At 51.9% G+C, this 21,627-nt stretch overlaps 1 protein-coding gene across 3 annotated transcripts in view; it reads right to left on the reverse strand.

The window, feature by feature from the left end:
- The window catches only part of CASP6 (caspase 6), a 24,007-nt gene extending 3,662 nt beyond the window's left edge, over positions 1–20,345 (reverse strand). The window contains exons 1-7 of one of the 3 annotated variants that reach the window (XM_032969138.2): positions 19,939–20,345; positions 11,544–11,597; positions 7,013–7,046; positions 1,509–1,652; positions 1,292–1,368; positions 387–562; positions 93–252 (exon numbers count right to left, since the gene is read on the reverse strand). In XM_032969138.2, coding sequence (XP_032825029.1) covers positions 93–252; positions 387–562; positions 1,292–1,368; positions 1,509–1,652; positions 7,013–7,046; positions 11,544–11,597; positions 19,939–19,981 — 688 coding nt within the window. In that variant the 5' untranslated portion in view covers positions 19,982–20,345. Of the gene's footprint in view, positions 1–92; positions 253–386; positions 563–1,291; positions 1,369–1,508; positions 1,653–1,882; positions 4,041–7,012; positions 7,047–10,709; positions 10,848–11,543; positions 11,598–19,938 lie in introns of those variants that run through there. The other 2 variants (XM_032969139.2, XM_076073241.1) reach the window with 2 other exon arrangements.
- Positions 20,346–21,627: the final 1,282 nt, after the last annotated feature.

Consider the following 21,627-nt stretch of genomic DNA (forward strand, 5'->3'; position numbering starts at 1 on the left):
CCAGCACGAGCACAATCACCATCAACATCACCACGACCACCATCACGACCACCATCACCGCCACCATCACCGCCGCCACCACCCTCACGCACCTTCGGCCACGGAGTAGCAGAGCAGGAAGTCCGCTGCGGAGGGCAGCGTGGGGGCGATGCCGGCGTCGGCCACCACCACGTTCTCCTCGGGTACCAGGTGGTGGTCCACCGCGTCCGTCTCCACCAGCACCGGCTCATCGTGCTTGTCCCCGCGGCACGCCTGCACACGGACGCCCGCACGCGTACGCAAGTGTACGCACGTCACACGCGTACGCAAGCACGTGTGCACGCGTACGCTCGCCACACGTGTATGCACGCCACACACGTGTACGCATGCCACACACGTGTCCGCACCTGGAAGATGAAGATCTTGGGCTTGCCGACGAGCGAGGGGCACTCTGTGCCGCGGAACTGCTCCAGGATGTCGTTGGTTTTGACGAGGCCGTCCTTGGTGTAGAGCGTGCCGGGCTCGCCGTGCGTGAACACCGCGCACACGAAGCAGTCAAAGCCCGAATGGTCCGCCTTGGCAGCTGGCGCGGGCGGGCACGAGGATGCGCATGGGTACAGGGGGGCATGGGCACGCGGACACGTGGGCACGCGGACACGTGGGCACGTGAGCACGTGGGCACGCGGGCACGCGGGCACGTGGGCACGCGGACACGTGGGCACGCGGACACGCGGACACGTGGGCACGCGGGCACGCGGACACGCCGGCACGTGGGCACGCGGACATGTGGGCACGCGGACACAGGCAAACGGACACGTGGCCACGCGGACATGCAGACACACCGCCAGATGCACGGAGAGACAGACGGACAGGCAGTTAAATGGACAGACAGAGGGGCAGGCAGTCTGTTCAATCAGACGAATGGACAGACAGACAGGGCAGATGGACCCAAGGAGAGACAGCCACGTGGAAAGACAGTCAGATGGATGGACAGATGGATGATGCGCAGATGGAGATATCCACGGGCAGACAGTCAAACACACTGTCGGACAGACACGTGGATTGGACGAAGAGAGAGAGACAGATGGAGGCGCGGACAAAAATCTAAGTCAGACGGATGGATGGAGAGAAAACAGACGGACGGGGATAGGGATGGACGGACACGTGGAAGGACGGACTTTACGAGTCAGGGATCTAGCGTGAGGGAGCAAGAGTACAGCTTGACGCTATCGAGAGAATTGGCCGCGGTGGCCTCTCGACCTATTAACCATCACCTATGAGAGCGGGGGGGGGGGGTGGTCAGAGAGCTCACCCTGAAGGATGACCTGGTGGAACTCCGTGGTGCAGATGTCTTTGTGGACGTGCACCGTGAACCCCAGATTACGCAGCCTGGACACAGCGAGGGTCAGGGGTCAAACACTCCGCACCAGTCCAGCACGTCAACCGCTCACGGTCAGTCGCGTCAATCAACGCAGCATGTCAACTAATCACGACATTGGGGGGGTGGTGAGGGGTGTGGGTGTGCTCGCCTGCACTCCAGGTTGATGGAGTCGGCCTGCGTGCCACGGCGCTGGTTCAGACGCAGGGTCCAGTGGAAGTTCTCGTGGTTGAAGATCAGCGCCAGCCCCCGAGATCCATGGTTCATGTTGTACTCCAGCTGAGGGTCCATAATGCTGCGTCACAGAGACAACACGGATGATTTATTTCGATATTATTACGAGTCCGCTCGATTACCCAGCACAGTTGCACTGCACGGAGCCTTTGTCAGGTTGGTGTGTGTGGGCGTATGTGTGTGGTGCGTTTGTGTGTGTGGGGAGCGGTAGTATAGCGGTTAGCGCGCTGCGCTACGAACCCAGTGGCCCGAGTTCGATTCCCGCTCACGGCCAACCACAACCTCGTGTACCATGTTGGCCTTCAAAGGTGCTACTTGCAAACAGCACTTGCCCCAAAAGTAGGTTGTAGGCTATACTGGGGATCTTTGTGTTTATTGTGGTATACACTGCCCGTAGAATGTGCCGGTCCAGGTGGTGCCGATCACCCACCGGACCGGTCGGACGAGTGGCAGGGATGAACATCCAGGAAAGCGGAAGCGGGGTTGTGCAACGCGCACATGTGCGTCTTTGTGTGGGTGTGCATGTGTGTTTGTCTTTGTTGGCGTGGATGTGAGCGTCTGTGGGCCTACGAGTGTGTGTGTGTACGTGACCGTATGTGGGGGAGTCGGGATCGGTAGTGTAGCGGTGAGCGTGCTGCGCTACTAGCTCGATTCCCGCTCACGGCCGACACCAGTGACGATTATCTGAACCCGTCCTGGGCCCCTCCTAGTTTGACTCAGCCTCAAATGAGTACCTGGTGCGGTGTAAACATCGTCGCTGGGGAGACAAAGGCGGCCGGACGTAGTCCTGGTCACCCACCCAATCGTGTGCCGTGCCGGTCATCATAGGTGCTCGCTAACATCACTTACCCCAACAGTTCGTTAAGGCTATACGGGGAATCTTTGTCTTTGTGTAGTGACATAATGGGTCACTACGGCGTCTAGCGCCAGTTACCGTACTGATAGAGAGGGGAACTGGGAGTGTAGTAGCACGGTACGTTATGCCATGGAAAGGGTCCCTCGGGGAGCCTGGATCTGGTGGCTGGCAGAGAGGGGGCATCTGAGGATGTAGCAGCCCGGTTGGCTGGCAAGGGCACGTGACAGGACAGGGTAAGGATGTGGGCCAAAGGGACACGTGGTGTTGGGCCCAGAACCTTCTGGTGAGTTCCAGAAGGGGGCGTGGCCGAGGGCGGAACCAGGCCACGCTGGGGGACTGGAATGGAACCCTCGGTTTCCGGTCTTCCTGCTCGGCATTGTGGGTCAGGCAGTGTGCCGACTCACCTGACCCGTTTATATAGTTACCCCGTGGTGGTTACCGGTTATGTAGTTATCCCGTTGTGGTTACTGGTTATGTAGTTACCCCGTTGTGGTCGTAGAATAAACGCGTTGCCTCCTGAATTAGTGTCTCTCAAGTGAACCCACTACATTTGTATGTGGAGGAGTGGTGGCCCAGCGGTTAGCGTGCTGCGCCGCAAACTCCGCCACCCCAGTTCTAGTCTGGCTCCCGGCCAACACGAGCGACGATTATCTGAACCGGTTCCTAGGGCATCCCCTAGGTCGACTCGGCCTTAAATGAGGGCGTGATGCCGGGCATGTAAACATTAGCAAATTGTGGTTCTAGCCACACCACCCACTCGTGCGTTGTGGTGGCCTTGATAGGCGCTCGATAACAGCACTTGCCAACAATTTATAAAGCCTGCATACCAATGAGTGGTATGCAGTGCGTGGGAGTACAGGATAGGCGATGCTGGTTTGCCTGCTGCCTAATATTGAGCAATAATTTACTTTTAACTCACATGAGTCCAAAGTACTGTATCGTAAAAGTAAATGTATTGTTGAGTCTCTCAGCATATTGGACCAAACGTTAAGCGAGCAGCCAACTCTTGGGCCGGTTTCGAATTTCTGGGCCACATCAGCTGCAGCGGCGGCGGCGGCGGCGGTCTGGCTTTCATTATCCGGGGACGTTGTTGGCACGGGTGTGCATGGATCGTTCCGTTCGGTGGGGATAAAACGCCATACAGCCGGAATTCACCATATCGTGGTCATAATCATCACCACCGTCATCACCAGATGGGTATTTTTTTTCATTAATTCATCCATCGCACATAGTCAGCGCAAGGACCGTTGCACCAAAAACAAAACAAAAACCCTCTTGCGACGGCATTTGTGTAAAAAAAAAAAACTGCTGATGCTGCCGTACACCAGCATCTTAAAAAAAAAACACAATGCAACATTTCTCATACAGCAAACCTCCACTGGTTGTCAACCTCCCACGCCCCGCCAGTGGTCGACCATCAACTGAATGGGGACCGAGGGGGCACGAGGCGGCACGTGGCCGACGCGACCGCCCGATAACGCAGATGGCACCCGTCAAAGCATTTGGCGGACCCGCAAAACCCAAAACCATCATCGACTGCCATCGAACACGAATACCAAAACCATCGACCCACGCCGTAATCACTCCCGCCGCCGCCGCCGCCGGCTTCTTCATTCCTTTAAAGGAGGAATTAACTGTTGATCCGCTCTCGCTTCCGAACAGAAAAACCGAGTTGGATAACAACATCTAAAATTGCATCTTTTAATCTGCCGCGATGAATCTCTACGAAAGAACGAAGTCTGGCCGGCATCTTGAGTGATTTGTTTGAACCAAGGATCACGGATCCGGGGCGGGGGGGGGGGTGGGGGGAGGGAGGTCGCGATCCACACTGGCGGACGCCGACCGTCAACTGAAGTTGCGCAACTTTTGCCGGCGTTTTCGCAACACGACGGTGGGCGACCGTGAGGTTCCGCAGGGCGAGGGCCAACTCCGTCGGACGCGGCCCGTCTCCCCCTCTCGAACCGAGCTCTCCATCGCTCGGGCGGGACAGGTCGCAGATGCGACAGACAGGTGGCGACATGAAAAGACGAAGCCGAAACCCATATAACAATAGGTTTAACCCTTTCTTGGAAATAAAACAGTTTCGATTTAAAGCTTTCGTGACTGCAAGGATTCATCTTCTTTGGTTCTTTCGGTAAGGTCACGCAGAATGAGAATAAAATAATAAAATTAAACAATAAAATTCTCACGACGTTTCGGCCACAACACAAGTGGCCTTCTTCAGGTGAAAGGAACAAACCTGTCGGGACGACAGAGCTACAATGTCGTCCCGACAGGTTACTTTCACCTGAAGAAGGCCACTTTCACCTGAAGAAGGCCACTTGTGTTGTGGCCGAAACGTCGTGAGAATTTTATTGTTTTATTTTATTATTTTATTCTCATTCTACGTGATTTTACCGAAAGAACCAAAGAAAATAAAACAGTTGTTAAGATGTTAAAACACCAGACAGAATCCACGCGTACTGCATTAACGCCTTCTGGCGTCCTCTGGTCTAACACTGTTTGAGACTAGGCTCTAAAGAAAGCTGTCTCTGGTGTGGACCAATCAGTTGTAAAGACGATGCATCATATTATCAGCGCATGTGTTTTGTTTGCATGTTCACTGCAAGCACCGTGTGTGGTTAATGTAGGCATGATTCTTTGAACAAAAAAATATTGTTTGGTGTTTGAGCATCTTAACACAACTGTTTTTTTTTTTGCCAGAAAGGGGTAAGACCTATTGTTATATTTTGATACTGGCAAGAAAGGTCCCTATATTGAAGTCGAACCCCATCGGTATGCCAAGAAGGTGCCTTCTTTGGGCATCGCACGTGGAACGACCGGCAGCCGATATCCAAATCGGCTTGGTAGCAATGCGTAAAGCGTGAAGGCGAAAGTGGCAGAGACACGGTGAGCAATAATGCCGACTCCATCACCACCAGCATCACCACCACCAGCATCACCAGCACCACCAGCATCACCACCACCAGCACCACCAGCACCACCACCAGCAGCATCACCACCACCAGCATCACCACCACCAGCACCACCAGCATCACCACCACCAACACCACCCTCCCCCCCTCTCTCCCACACCCTGGTGCCATGCCCCGCTCCCTGCCAAGGGAACCGCCACTGCGTGGGCGAGTGGAGGAGTGGGCTGTACCACTTCACTCAGGTGGACGGGGAGGAGCTAACCACTGGCGCCACCGCTCCCCCCCCCTCTCTCCCACACCCTGGTGCCATGACCCCGCTCCCTGCCAAGGGAACCGCCACTGCGTTGGCGAGTGGAGGAGTGGGCTGTACCACTTCACTCAGGTGGAAGGGGGGGGGGGTGTCAAAGGTTGGGCCGGACCATTTCCTAAAAAAAAAGGCGCAGCCCTGTGCGCCTCCATTCGAGGCCGTTCTAGAGAGCTCCTCTAAGTGAGAATTTGCAGGGGCTGTGCCTTTATCTTGTTTACGTGAAGTTAGAAACAAATTGGAAACAAACCCAATATTCGTCAGTACCACTGAGTTGTGACCTTAAAAGAAAAGGCATATGAGTCGACGTTTCAGACAATGGCCCTACGCGGCCCTACTTAACATTGAACGATAAAGGCGCAACCCTGCAAGTGCGCCAGCTCACGGCGCGCCCACTGCAACGTCTGGGCGAATGCGGCGAAGGGGTCGAGACAAACGAGAAACCATTCGAACGTCGGCACCCAAAAAAATGTTAAGCGAACAATCAAATTTTTTTTTTAAATCGCAACTTGACAATCCTGTGAATTCTTACGTTCCAAGTTTACATCCAGCGGCGCTGACATTAATAACGCCTCTTCGTTCCGTGTTTGTCTCGTCGCGTTTTAAAACGAGAGAATTGTGCACATCCCATCAGCACGCACGGCATTACGGGAAGCGCATCTCATCAGCAGCACTGGTTCAAGACTTGCACAAAGCAAAACTCTGGACAGGCTTCAACGTGCAAGTGTCTCATCGGCAGGGTCAGGCTCGCATGAAGCTAAGTAAGGACCGTGTTCTACTGTCGAGTAACACAGCACGGAATTACCATCGAGCCTGTGGAACATGCTAATGTACACACATGACATGCTAATTAACGTACTGTATACACATTAGACGTGTACAATGCTCATTAGCATACGAGTGAGGCATTCCTCCCACCCACAGTGTTGACGCCGCAGGGCGTCTCGGGAGAATTGGGGGGGGGATGGGGGAGGATAGTGGGGGGGGGGATAGTGGGGGGTAGTGGGGGGGAGATGGTGGGGGGGGGATGGTGGGGGGATGATGGGGGGGGATGATGGGGGGGGATGATGGGGGGGGGGATGATGGGGGGAAGATGGGGGGGGGATGATGGGGGGGATGGGGGAGGGGTGGGGGTGGGGAAGGGATGCGGGGGGGAGGGGTGGGGGTGGGATGCGGGGGGGAGGGATGCGGGGGGGAGGGATGCGGGGGGGAGGGGTGGGGGAGGGATGCGGGGGGGAGGGGTGGGGGTGGGATGCGGGGGGGAGGGATGGGGGTGGGATGCGGGGGGGAGGGGTGGGGGTGGGATGCGGGGGGGGGATGCGGGGAGGGGGCTCAGGTAGACTTACCTGTTTGAGTCGACTTCGTTAACGTTGGCGGCGTCTGTAAGGGAGCACAGAGACAGTGGGGAATGTTATCCGGCAGGCGCGGCCACGTGGCTCCAACGGGGTTTGGCGATGATGATGATGGTGGTGATGATGGTGGTGGTGATGTTGACTTGAGCGGAGAGTCTTGCATTACAAGCGTCAGCGTTGCGATTTCACACAGTCGCAACACGCCACTCCACTGGGGTTCAGTGATGGTGATCGTAACTGGGGATGGTGATGATTGTGATGATGGTGGTGATGATAATGGTGGTGGTGGTGGTGATGATAATGGTGGTGATTAATGGTGGTTATGTTAATGGTGGTGACAACGGTCGTGGTGATGGTGATGCTAATTTGTAGTGATGATAACGTTTGTGGTGACGGTGGTAGTGATGATGGTGGTAGTGATGTTGATGATGGGTGGTTGTGATGGTGGTAGTGAATTTGATGATGACGGTGGTAGTGATGTTGATGATGGGTGGTAGTGATGTTGATGATAGTGGTAGTGACGGTGATAATGTTGGTATTGATGTTGATGATGGTGGTTGTGATGGTGGTAGTGATGTTGATGGTGATGATGATGGTAGTGATGATGTTGATGGTGATGATGTTGGTAGTGATGGTGATGATGTTGGTAGTGATGTTGATGATGGGTGGATGTGATGGTGGTAGTGATGTTGATGGTGATGATGATGGTAGTGATGATGTTGATGGTGATGATGTTGATGGTGATGATGTTGATAGTGATGATGTTGGTAGTGATGATAGTAGTGATGGTGATGATGGTGGTAGTGATGTTGATTGGTGGTAGTGATTATGTTGATGGTGGTAGTGATGATGTTGATGGTGATGGTGGTAGTGATGATGTTGATGATGTTGGTAGTGATGTTGATGATAGTGGTAGTGATGTTGATGATGATAGTGGTAGTGATGGTGATGATGGTGGTAGTGATGTTGTTGATGATGGTAGTGGTAGTGATGGTGATGATGGTGGTAGTGATGATGGTGATGATAGTGATGTTGATGATAGTGGTAGTGACGGTGATGGTGATGATGGTGGTTGTGATGGTGATGAAAGTGGTAGTGATGGTGATGATGTTGGTAGTGATGATGTTGATGTTAGTGGTAGTGATGATGGTGGTTGTGATAATGTTGATGATGGTAGTGGTAGTGATGATGGTGGTAGTGATGTTGATAGTGGTAGTGATGGTGGTAGTGATGATGTTGATGGTGATGATGTTGGTAGTGATGATAGTGGTAGTGATGTTGATGATGATAGTGGTAGTGACGGTGATGATGGTGGTAGTGATGATGATAGTGGTAGTGATGATGGTGGTAGTGATGGTGATGATGGTGGTAGTGATGATGTTGATGATGGTAGTGGTAGTGATGGTGATGATGGTGGTAGTGATGTTGTTGATGATGGTAGTGGTAGTGATGGTGATGATGGTGGTAGTGATGGTGATGATGATGGTAGTGATGTTGTTGATGATAGTGGTAGTGATGTTGTTGATGATAGTGGTAGTGATGTTGTTGATGATGGTGGTAGTGATGATGTTGATTGATAGTGGTAGTGATGATGGTGGTAGTGATGGTAGTGATGTTTTTGATGATAGTGGTAGTGATGATGGTGGTAGTGATGGTAGTGATGTTTTTGATGATAGTGGTAGTGATGATGATGATGATAGTGGTAGTGATGATGATGATAGTGGTAGTGATGATGATGGTGGTAGTGATGATGTTGATGATAGTGGTAGTGATGGTGATGATGGTAGTGATGTTGTTGATGATAGTGGTAGTGATGTTGTTGATGATAGTGGTAGTGATGATGATGATAGTGGTAGTGATGGTGATGATGGTGGCAGTGATGGTGATGATGGTAGTGATGTTGTTGATGATAGTGGTAGTGATGATGATGATGATAGTGGTAGTGATGGTGATGATAGTGGTAGTGATGAAGATGATGGTGGTAGTGATGGTGATGATGGTAGTGATGTTGTTGATGATAGTGGTAGTGATGATGATGATAGTGGTAGTGATGGTGATGATGGTGGTAGTGATGATGTTGATGATAGTGGTAGTGATGGTGATGATGGTAGTGATGTTGTTGATGATAGTGGTAGTGATGATGATGATGATAGTGGTAGTGATGGTGATGATGGTGGTAGTGATGATGTTGATAGTGATGATGTTGATTGATAGTGGTAGTGATGATGGTGGTAGTGATGGTGATGATGATGGTAGTGATGTTGTTGATGATAGTGGTAGTGATGATGATGATAGTGGTAGTGATGGTTATGATGGTGGTAGTGATGATGTTGATGATGGTGGTAGTGATGATGTTGATGATGATAGTGGTAGTGATGGTGATGATGGTGGTAGTGATGGTGATGATGGTAGTGATGTTGATGATGGTAGTGATGTTGATGATGGTAATGATGTTGATGATGGTAGTGATGTTGATAGTGGTAGTGATGGTGATGATAGTAGTAGTGATGATATTGATGATGTGGTAGTGATGGTGATGATGATGGTAGTGATGTTGATGATGATAGTGGTAGTGATGGTGATGATGATAGTGGTAGTGATGATGTTGATGATGATAGTGATAGTGATGATGGTGGTAGTGATGGTGATGATGATGGTAGTGATTTAAAGCTTTCGTGACTGCAGTAATTCATATTCTTAGCTCTTTCGGTAAAGTCCACGTTGAAGGGAAACAATAATATAATAAAATATATATAAAACAATAAAAATTCTCACCATCGTTTGTGTTATGGTCGAAACGTCGTGAGAATGTTTACTGTTTTATATATATTTTATTATTTTATTGTTTCCCTTCAACGTGACTTTACCGAAAGAGCTAAGAATTTGAATAAAGATGGTAGTGATGTTGATGATGATAGTGGTAGTGACGGTGATGATGGTGGTAGTGATGGTGATGATGATGTGGTAGTGATGGTGATGATGGTGGTAGTGATGATGTTGATGATGTGGTAGTGATGGTGATTATGGTGGCAGTGATGTTGATGATGATAGTGGTAGTGACGGTGATGATGGTGGTAGTGATGATGTTGATGATGGTAGTGATGTTGTTGATGATGGTGGTAGTGATGATGATAGTGGTAGTGACGGTGATGATGGTGGTAGTGATGATGTTGATGATGGTGGTAGTGATGGTGATGATGGTGGTAGTGATGATGTTGATGATTATAGTGGTAGTGACGGTGATGATGGTGGTAGTGATGTTTATGATGGTAGTGATGGTGATGATGGTGGTAGTGATGATGTTGATGATGGTGATAGTGATGGTGATGATGGTGGCAGTGATGATGTTGATGATGATAGTGGTAGTGATGATGGTGGTAGTGATGATGGTAGTGATGATGATGGTAGTGGTAGTGATGATGGTAGTGATGGTGATGATGGTAGTGGTAGTGATGATGGTAGTGATGATGATGGTAGTGATGGTGATGATGACGATGATGGTAGTGATGATGATGGTAGTGATGGTGATGATGATGGTAGTGATGTTGATGGTAATGATGGTGATGATGATGGAAGTGATGTTGATGGTAATGATGGTGATGATGATGGAAGTGATGTTGATGGTAATGATGGTGATGATGATGGAAGTGATGTTCAGCGGATCGTGAGACAGCCACGCGCGCCACCTCACCTGCCCAGGTGCTCGCGGCGTCGCCTCGAGACTCACCTCTCAGTCACGTGATCAACAACAAACATGCCCTTCGCTCGGTTTCGCTTTGTTACCACCCACAGAGGCTTCGTCCATTTCCTCAATGGTGAGTGTGGGCGTGGGGAGGGGGAGTTGCGGAGAGGATGAGGTGGTGGGTGGGTGGGTGGGTTGCGTTTCCTGGTGGGTGCTGGCGGGTCTGGTTGGTTCTGGGGTCGAGGTTTGTTTGGTTCCGTTGACCCGGGGTCAACGAAGCCCGCATGCCCAGCCACCGGATTCCCCGCACGGGTTCTGTTTGGCCAGCCTAGAGGAGGCTCAACGGGCGGTGGTGGCGGCTGCGCACGGGGCTGGAGAAGAGACGGAGTGAAGTGGAGGCGAGTGGACTTGCCGAAGAGCGGTACCAGCGGTGTCAAGATTGGCCTCTGGAGGAGGAGGCTCGTGAAGGACGCTGCTGCTGCTGCTACTGGGCAGTTGGAGACAATCGCCCTCCAGCAACAACGGAGGACAGAGGAGCGATGCTCACAACAACGGACGCGACAGCCGTGCGGTTTAAAACGCAGAAATGTATCTCAGTCGGTCGACCTATGACATCTGGGTCTGCCCTGTGACCTCCTGCAAGCAGCCAGCCTTCAGCACTTCGCATGGCCTCAAAAGTACACCTAGCCTGGCACAAGCGCTGTTGTGACGTCATCGCCACTCAATGGCGAATGTCGGTTGTTGTTTATGGTGGTAATGTTGAGTGTGGTCATGCGGGGGGGGGGGGGGGAGTTTGACAGAGGGAGATAGCCCGCGCCGTCTCCCTCCCACGTCTCCACTCACCTGCCAAGACTCCTGTGTCCGCGTGATCTCCAGGTGACGAGACGTCTGCTGCGCCTGCGGCACAGGGGGGGGGGGGGGCACTGTGGAGGTGCCACGTGGCAGAGGAGGGAGGGGGTTGGGGGGGAATCCGACGCGCCCCCTTCCACCCCCCCCCCCAATCGAAATAAATTCTCCTCCGCGTAGCCTACACAAGTACTGTGTGTGGTTAATGCAGACAGGATTCCATGCAAAAGGTTTCAGTTTGGTATTTTGACATCTTAACACAAACTGTCTTATTGCCAGAAAGGGTGAAAAAAAACCTATTACATTTTGATATTGGCAATGGAGGTCCCATGATGTGGATGCTCACCCCGAGCTCTCAATGTCCTAATAGTGGCATTGTCTTTGTGCTGTTCGCCTTTTGGCGTCCTCTGGTCTAACGCCGTTTGAGACGAGGCTCTCAAGAAAGCCGTCTCTGGTGTGGACCAATCAGTTTCGAAGACGATGCATTATCATATACTACCAGAGCGTGTGTTTTGAATGCATGCTCACCACAAAGTGTGTGTGGTTAATGCAGACACGATTCCTTGCAAAATAATTCAACTTGGTGTTTTAACATTTCAACACAACTGTTTTATAGCCAGAAAGGGTAAAACCTATTCATATACCGGCCACCTTGGTTCGATTCCCGGCCATGGCAAACATCAGTGGCGAGTATCCAAACCAGTTCTTGGCCTTTACTAGGTCGACTCAACCTTAAGTGAGAACCCGGGTGCAGTGTGTGTAACCATCAGCACTGGTGAGACAAAGGTGGCCGAGCGTTGTGCTGGCCACCCACCCTCGTGCTCCGTACGGGCCTTAATTGGTGCTGCTCGCTAACGGCACTTGCCCCAACAGGTCTGCTCAGGACATTACGGGGGAGCTTTGTCTTTGTGCTGTGGTGGTGGTGGTGGTGGTAATAGTGCTCGTGGTTACCAGATGTCCTTAAGGGCAGTGGTTAAATACGGGGTGCTTTAAAAAAAATGTTAACGCTTCTGAGAATTTGCAACAACACTACGTGACATGTGCTTCTCCCTCCGGGCTCAGGAGGCCCCATGGAGGAGATTCCAGACAACGATGGCGAACACGTGGAGACTTTTTGAAGCTATTGCCATGCATTTGTTATCACGTTACAGTGTATTATCCGTTATTTTTACATTAAAAACGATAGTCCCATATAAGTGTGAAATATTTTTTTAAGCACCCTGTATATGGCACAATACAGTACGGTTGTTGTGTATAGGCGCACTGTAATATAAATAGACAATGCATATTTCATGCATCTCTCCGGGAAACAAAAATAGTACAACGTTATATAATACATGACACACAAGTTATGTGTATTAATTAAATACGTTTGCGTTCAACTAGCACCCCTATCTTCAAGGGAGGCGGAGGCTCTTTGGCGAAACATATTTGGGACATCACCAGCGTTGATTCAAACGAGTGACTGCAGATGAGGCACTGAATGTCGAAACCGGGATATAATTTGTTTTGCTTGCGTCGAAGCAACTCTGCTGCAACGATGCACTTGCAGAGAAGGCTGTGCGGCTGACGGGATGTGTACAACATAAATATATACATACTCTTTTTTATTTAAAGCTTTCGTGACTGGAGGGATTCATATTCTTGGTTCTTTCGGTAAAGTCACGTAGAAGTGAAACAATAAAATAATAAAAATATATGTTTTACTTTATTGTTTCCCTTCTACGTGACTTTACCGAAAGAACCAAGAATATATATACATACTCGTTTGTTTTTATTTACGTGGAGACACCGGTGTATGAAGGAGCTGTGGTTAGTATCTCCATAGCGACTACTCTTAAGGGTTCATGGCAGTGGTTCTGAACTTGGGGGGTAAGTGGCAATGTCCCAGTGGTGGTTGTGGCTGGGGGGGGGGGTAACGTTCAGGTGGTCAATGAAATGTGTGAAATTATATCGGTGAATAGTCACGTGCGAGTCTGCCAATATGAAATAACTACGATAGCAAGTTGACTCCGTATGGTGACCTGGAGCAATCTAAAATACCTTTCTGAACTCATTGGCCGTAAACATTGCGGGTTTCCAAGCGCGTGCAGTTACCAGCGAGTTTGGATGTCTCACGAAATGGGCAAACGGTTCCAAAAGTATTGACGCTCATTATTCGCACATTTCTTTATCAGAACTAAGTTGTGGTCAGGCAAGGGGTGGGGAGACTTGGTTGAAACAAAATCCAACAAGAAAATAACGTGTGAGGAATAAACGTCTGTCGACTCGACACAGACAATATAATGCTGGATGGGCACTGCCTCATGCCGTGCCAGTCGTGGGGGTAAGGGGCGGGGGGGTGGTTTGACCATACTTCACCACGCCGGTTCGTGTTGAAGGTGGGAAGGTGCACTGCATAGACGTGGATACAAATCACATTTGCAAATGTGATTTGTAAGTTTGATCCTTACCCGTGTATCGATAGCTCAGTTTTAATGTGCAACCGAATCGAGTGACTCCGTGCGTTGTTGTTGTTGTCTTGGTGTGGTCTGGGACGAGTCTCGTTGCTGCTTTGCTGCATTGCTCCACGCTTGCATTTAGTGTTGGAAAATCGTCAGGGATGTTTGCACTTATGCAATGTCTACTTTTATTTATTTAGCGACTTGCCAATCGTTGCCTCGATTTTGCATTCCCATCGTGTTTGTTGCTGTTGTCGTTGTATTCTTTGCCGTTGCAACTTTGCTGAACGCGTGCCCCGACTGGACGTCTGTGAAACAAAGCGCTTCACGGCTCATCTGATTCCTCCTGCACAGTTTAAAATGAAGAAGATTCTCATTCCTGTGCAGCAACACAACGGTTCGTGTTGTTGTGATGCCCTCTACTGCCCAAAGCGCTTAACGTCCGGCGCACGAGAGAACACGACTCCAAACGCGACATCGGTGTTTAACGTGACCCCCATCGATGTTTAACGTGCCCCCCATCGGTGTTTAACGTGACCCCCCATCGGTGTTTAACGTGACCCCCCATCGGTGTTTAACGTGACCCCCCATCGGTGTTTAACGTGACCCCCATCGATGTTTAACGTGACCCCCCATCGGTGTTTAACGTGACCCCCATCGATGTTTAACGTGACCCCCATCGGTGTTTAACGTGACCCCCCATCGGTGTTTAACGTGACCCCCCATCGGTGTTTAACGTGACCCCCCATCGGTGTTTAACGTGACCCCCCATCGGTGTTTAACGTGACCCCCATCGATGTTTAACGTGACCCCCCATCGGTGTTTAACGTGACCCCCATCGATGTTTAACGTGACCCCCATCGGTGTTTAACGTGACCCCCCATCGGTGTTTAACGTGACCCCCATCGGTGTTTAACGTGACCCCCATCGGTGTTTAACGTGACCCCCCATCGGTGTTTAACGTGACCCCCATCGATGTTTAACGTGACCCCCATCGGTGTTTAACGTGACCCCCATCGGTGTTTAACGTGCCCCCCATCGATGTTTAACGTGACCCCCATCGGTGTTTAACGTGCTCCCCCCCCCCCCCCATACTCAATAATTATCGTTCATGCGATTGTGCAAAAAAATAAGAATTAAAGGTCGTGGCAAGTGGAGGAATATACAAAGCGGCTTGGTCTGTGACACGTGCACCACGGGAGGGCGAGAGGAGAGACGCGGAGAGAGTGGACGAGGAGGGGGTTGGAGTAAGAGACCGGAACGCGAGAGAGAAGGGGATGGAGGCCGGGACGGAAGTCCCTCGAGACGGACAAAGAACGGGAGGAGGAAGTGGAAGTCACGGCTCAAGATGCAGACGCGTCTGCTCAAGATACAAACGTGTCTGCTCAAGATGCAGACGTGTCTGCTCAAGATGCAAACGTGTCTGCTCAAGATGCAGACTTGTCTGCTCAAGATGCAAACGTGTCTGCTCAAGATGCGGACGCGTCTGTTCAAGATACGGACGCGTCTGCTAAAGATACAGACTTGTCTGCTCAAGATACAGACTTGTCTGCTCAAGATGCGGACGTGTCTGCTCAAGATGCGGACGTGTCTGCTCAAGATGCGGACGTGTCTGCTCAAGATGCGGACGTGTCTGCTCAAGATGCGGACGTGTCTGCTCAAGATGCGGACGCGTCTGCTCAAGATGCGGACTTGTCTGCTCAAGATGCAGACGCGTCTGCTTAAGATACAAACGTGTCTGCTCAAGATACAGACTTGTCTGTTCAAGATGCAGACGTGTCTGCTCAAGATGCAGACGTGTCTGCTCAAGATGCAGACGTGTCTGCTCAAGATGCGGACGTGTCTGCTCAAGATACAAACGTGTCTGCTCAAGATGCAGACGTGTCTGCTCAAGATACAAACGTGTCTGCTCAAGATGCAGACGTGTCTGCTCAAGATACAAACGTGTCTGCTCAAGATGCAGACGTGCGGGAAGGTGGGAGTGGAGGGAGAAGGAATGACCGCGCCAAGATCTCGGGGAGGATGATGAGAGGGTGGAGACGATGATGATGACGATGAGAGGGGAAGAGAGGGAGATGAGAGGAGAAGAAGCAGCGTCTGTTGTCACAGCGGGGTTGGCGGGTGAGAAGAGCGATTCCGAGTGGAGGTGGCCACAAGGAAATCGCGTGATTAACGGGAGCCTTGAGCTGATTTGGACATTCAGTAGGGAATAGATGATGTACGTATGTTGAACTTGTTTCGCACCATACGTAGCTAACGGTGCTAATCGGAGGCGCGGGATGATGAATACACGCCGCCATATTGAGCGGGGCGGCCTGCTGGGGTCGAACCGCGAATCTCTGCAAGTAGCTGCGAAGCGCTCAACCGCTGGGCCGTGGGTTTTTTTTAATTTGAAGTCCATCAAAGCAGAAAAAACCGATATGAAAAATTGTGAAATTAAATAACGAAGTTAATGAAAAAACTGATATCGCGATAATCTTCGCACTGTCGTCGCATTTGGAGGTTGTCTCGTATCGCGGAAATGATACCCAGAGCTCAGGAGCCGCGATGGGGCTGGGCAGGGCGTTGGTGAACGACCGGCCCACCCACTCACTCACCACTTCAACACAAATCTCAGCCGTGACACAAGAATGGGTGTCATAAAACCTGCCAAACAAATGCCTCGTTACCCCCCGCCCCACCAACACACACAACAGCAGCCCACCCCCACGCCTGGTTTCAACCTCCACAGGAAGGAGTGGTCCACCCTCAACAGGTTCAGAACTGCTCACGGCCCATGCCTCGCCACCCTCCACCGACGGGGCGATAAGAGCGAGCGAGTGAGCGAGCCGCGCGCGATACGGCACCAGTCGGGTGCAGGAAGCCATGCGCCAACATCCGAGAAGTCTGCCCGACCCGACTCACCATCAACGCAGCGGGAACGGAAGCAACCGCTTGGCTTTGGGGACTTTGCATTCGCTAAATGAATCATTGTCACGCAAGAAAAAATATCTCGAATCGACGCAACGTCTGAACACACGCGCACACACGAAAACACAGCGGAGCGTTTGTAGAATGTTGATGTTCTTCGTGACACTACGAAAAAAGATTCCGCATTTTTGCGACAGACAAAAATGCTCGGCTCCTTTGTCTGTTCACTGCTGGATTAAGGCCTCCCCAGGCTAGGGGTTTGTTCACGGTGGCTGTTTGACCATACTTCACCACGACGGTCAATGATGTTAGCCGTGGCCTGGAATCCAACTAACCGTCAGAATGATCATTATTAGACCGCCCTAGCCGCCCATCATCACCATCATCACTCCGAGGTCAATAAAACGGTACCACTTTGTGGTAAGTCAGCAGTGCTTCGTGTTATGGATAAACCCCCCCCCCACCCCGTCATAGGAATGTGGAATTGGCATTCCTGGCTCAGGGCTGTTTTACGTCCCACCACCCCATCTGTCACCTCAAGTCTGTGTCGAACAGCAATCAAATTCAAGACTATTTGTCGTGTTTGTTTAGCCGAAGTAATAATAATAGCAAGACTTTGACACGCAGCCTTTCGCGACCAATAAATATTATCCATCATAGAGGGGTTTTTGGGGGGAGTTAAATCGCGTAAATTTAAATGTGTCGGGTGATGGCGGATTTAACGACACATTAACGCGATCGAACCCTAACATTCCCCTCGATTATGGATAACGACACGGGTAACAGAGGCGAGAGAGTGACACGGAATCGCCGGGGCTTTCTCAAGAAGCAAACAAGAAACGGATACTGAAAAGGCAACAGCGGTGGAAGCGAGAATAGAAATGGGAGCTCTAAACACATTCGCGTCGTCGTCGTCTTCATCATCACGAGGAATCGAAAATATTGCACGAAAATAAAATCACCGCCCGAGTCGTTTTATGGTTATGTTTTGATTCGACTGATCGTCGTCGCTGTGGAGTTACAGAGACACGAAACGGATGAAGAGGGTGAAGATCGTGCTCGCTGTAAAACAGAGGCGATATGTCAATTGGACTATTGAGGCTATGGGACAATGTAAGTCTATGGGCTGTGTTAAGTTTATGGGAAATGTTAAGTTCATGGGCAATGTAAGTTTGTGAGCAATATGAGTCTATGGGCAATGTAAGTTTGTGAGCAATGTAAGTATGGGCAATGTACGTTCATGGGCAATGTTAGTCTATGGGCAATGTTAGTCTATGGGCAATGTAAGTCTATGGGCAATGTTAGTCTATGGGCAATGCTAGTCTATGGGCAATGTTAGTCTATGGGCAATGTACGTTCATGGGCAATGTTAGTCTATGGGCAATGTAAGTCTATGGGCAATGTAAGTCTATGGGCAATGTTAGTCTATGGGCAATGTTAGTCTATGGGCAATGTACGTTCATGGGCAATGTTAGTCTATGGGCAATGTAAGTCTATGGGCAATGTTAGTCTAGGGGCAATGTTAGTCTATGGGCAATGTACGTTCATGGGCAATGTTAGTCTATGGGCAATGTAAGTCTATGGGCAATGTTAGTCTATGGGCAATGTTAGTCTATGGGCAATGTTAGTCTATGGGCAATGTACGTTCATGGGTAATGTTAGTCTATGGGCAATGTAAGTCTATGGGCAATGTTAGTCTATGGGCAATGTTAGTCTATGGGCAATGTACGTTCATGGGCAATGTTAGTCTATGGGCAATGTAAGTCTATGGGCAATGTACGTTCATGGGCAATGTTAGTCTATGGGCAATGTAAGTCTATGGGCAATGTACGTTCATGGGCAATGTGAGTGCACCATATGGTGACTTGCAACTCGTATGTAAACAAACATCGACGTTTGCCAATTAGGCAATGTTAGTTTCCGTGAAATGTAAAAACAAAGGGAAATGCTAGTCTTAACTACCATGCCTTGACCATACTTCACCACGCTGGTCCGAGCGAGTCAGGGAGGGGAAGCCCCGGGTTAGGTTCACATACAGTATGTACAGTATACTCCACTAACTTTAGCCCTGAGCGGGAATCGAACTCGGGTGATCTGGTTGGTAGCGCATTGCGCTAACCACTGCACCACCACTCCACCCCTCAGCTTTGTTATTCCTGTGAATCTGCTGTAATCTCTCAGCTCCTCCCTCCCTCTCACTCTCCCACTCTTCCACTCTCTCGTTCTCACTCTTCCACTCACGGTCTCACTCTCCCACTCACTCTCCCACAATCTCTCCCGCACTCTCCCACTCTCTCACTCTCACGCTCTCACTCTCCCACTATCTCTCCCGCTCTCACCCTCTCACTCACGCTCTCTCTCACTCTCACGCTCTCACTCTCCCACTCTCTCACCCTCCCACTCTCTCACTATCTCACTCTCTCACTCTTCCACTCTCTCACTCTTCCACTCTCTCACTCTCCCACTCTCCCACTCACTCTCCCACTCTCTCACTCTCCCACTCTCTCACTCTCCCACTCACTCTCCCACTCTCTCACTCTCCCACTCTCTCACTACCCCACTCTCTCACTCTCCCACTATCTCTCCCGCTCTCACTCTCTCACTCTCCCACTCACGCTCTCTCTCACTCTCACGCTCTCACTCTCCCACTCTCTCACCCTCCCACGCTCTCACTATCTCACTCTCTCACTCTTCCACTCTCTCACTCTCCCACTCTCTCACTCTTCCACTCTCTCACTCTCCCACTCACTCTCCCACTATCTCACTACCCCACTCTCTCACTCTCCCACTATCTCTCCCGCTCTCACTCTCCCACGCACGCTCTCTCTCCCACTCTCTCACTCTATCTCTCCCGCACTCTCACTCTCTCACTCTCCCACTATCTCACTCTGCATCCCGCTCCCTCTCCACTCTCTCACTCTCCCACTCTCTCACTCACTCACTCTCCCACTCTCCCACTCTCTTGTTCCCACTCTCTCACTCTCCCACTCTCTTGTTCCCACTCTCTCACTCTCTCCCTCCCACTCTCACGCCCTTCGTACCGTCATCGAGCCTCTGCCTCTTCTTCACCTCTTCCGACTCCATGCCCCGGGTGGCTGGACAGCCGTGGAGCGAGCGGATGAAGCGCAACGGGGGTGGAGGAGGGTAGTGGTGGGGGGTTGGAGGGTGGTAGTGGTGGGGGGTTGGAGGGTGGTAGTGGTGGGGGGGTGATGTCCGATCTCTGCGTGGGACGCTGGGGGTAGGGAGGTTCGCGGTGCCACCACCTCTCTCACTCGGCTGATGGAGCTCGCGCGGTCTGAGACGGCGTGGCGAGAAATCTTACAACGAACCCCTGGCTGGTGCGGAGCTCTCCGAGCGAGCGAGGAGCCACCGAGCGAGCGAGGAGCGACCGAGGAGAAGTCTCTGGGAGGTCCCTCGAAGACTTCCGCGTCGCGCCCCGAGATTCTCAGGCGACGGTCAGCCTCCAGTGACGTCACCGGCTGCTCTCGCTTCAAAATCCGAGGGTCCCCGTGCCGTGCGGTGATGCAGGGAGTGGTGGGGGGAGGAGGGGGGGTACGTTGAGAGGGGGGGGGGGAATGGATGAGGGCGCTTGCATATCCCCCATTGAGGGGGCGAGGAGAGAAGGGAGAGCGAAAGACGAGAGGGGAGCGCGTGAGTGGGGGAGGCGTGAGGGTGCGACTCGGGGTGAGGAAGGAGGGAGTGAGGGGGGCATCACAGCCTGGTCCATCACCCCCCCCCCATCACAGCCTGGTCCATCACCCCCCCCCCATCACAACCTGGTCCATCACCCCCCCCCCCATCACAGCCTGGTCCATCAGCCCCCCCCCCCCCCATCACAGCCTGGTCCATCACCCCCCCCCCCCCCATCACAGCCTGGTCCATCAGCACCCCCCCATCACAGCCTGGTCCATCACCCCCCCCCCCATCACAACCTGGTCCATCACCCCCCCCCCCCCCATCACAGCCTGGTCCATCACCCCCCCCCCCATCACAGCCTGGTCCATCAGCACCCCCCCCCCCATCACAACCTGGTCCATCAGCCCCCCCCCCATCACAACCTGGTCCATCAGCACCCCCCCCCATCACAACCTGGCCCATCAGCCCCCCCCATCACAACCTGGTCCATCAGCACCCCCCCCCATCACAACCTGGTTCATAACCCCCCCCCCCCCATCATAACCTGGTCCATCAGCACCCCCCATCACAACCTGGTCCATCAGCACCCCCCCCCCATCACAACCTGGTCCATCACCCCCCCCCCCCATCACAACCTGGTCCATCAGCACCCCCCATCACAGCCTGGTCCATCAGCACCCCCCCCCCCCCATCACAACCTGGTCCATCACCCCCCCATCACAACCTGGTCCATCAGCACCCCCCCCCCCCATCACAACCTGGTCCATCAGCACCCCCCCCCCATCACAACCTGGTCCATCAGCACCCCCCCCCCTCACCACAACCTGGTCCATCAGCACCCCCCCCCCCATCGCGTCTGGGACTTCAGCTCCGCGCGACTCTCAGCACAAAGGGGTTTCTTGTTTTTCGTGTTGTTGTTTTTTTATGGTCGTCCACTGGCCCCGTGAGGTTGGTGGTGGTGGTCGTTGTTGTTGTTTCTCGTTCGTGTTCCCCCTTCCTCCGGGCGATTTGTGAACGACTCCGCTTCTCTGAGGGGTGGGAAGGCATCAGAATCGCGTGACTGATTGCTGAGACACGTGACTGATTGCTGAGAC

Source organism: Petromyzon marinus, chromosome 41 (assembly GCF_048934315.1).
Source record: "Petromyzon marinus isolate PM22_M1 ecotype Great Lakes invasive population chromosome 41, UKy_Petmar_22M1.pri1.0, whole genome shotgun sequence".
Classification (NCBI taxonomy): Eukaryota; Metazoa; Chordata; class Hyperoartia; order Petromyzontiformes; family Petromyzontidae; genus Petromyzon; species Petromyzon marinus.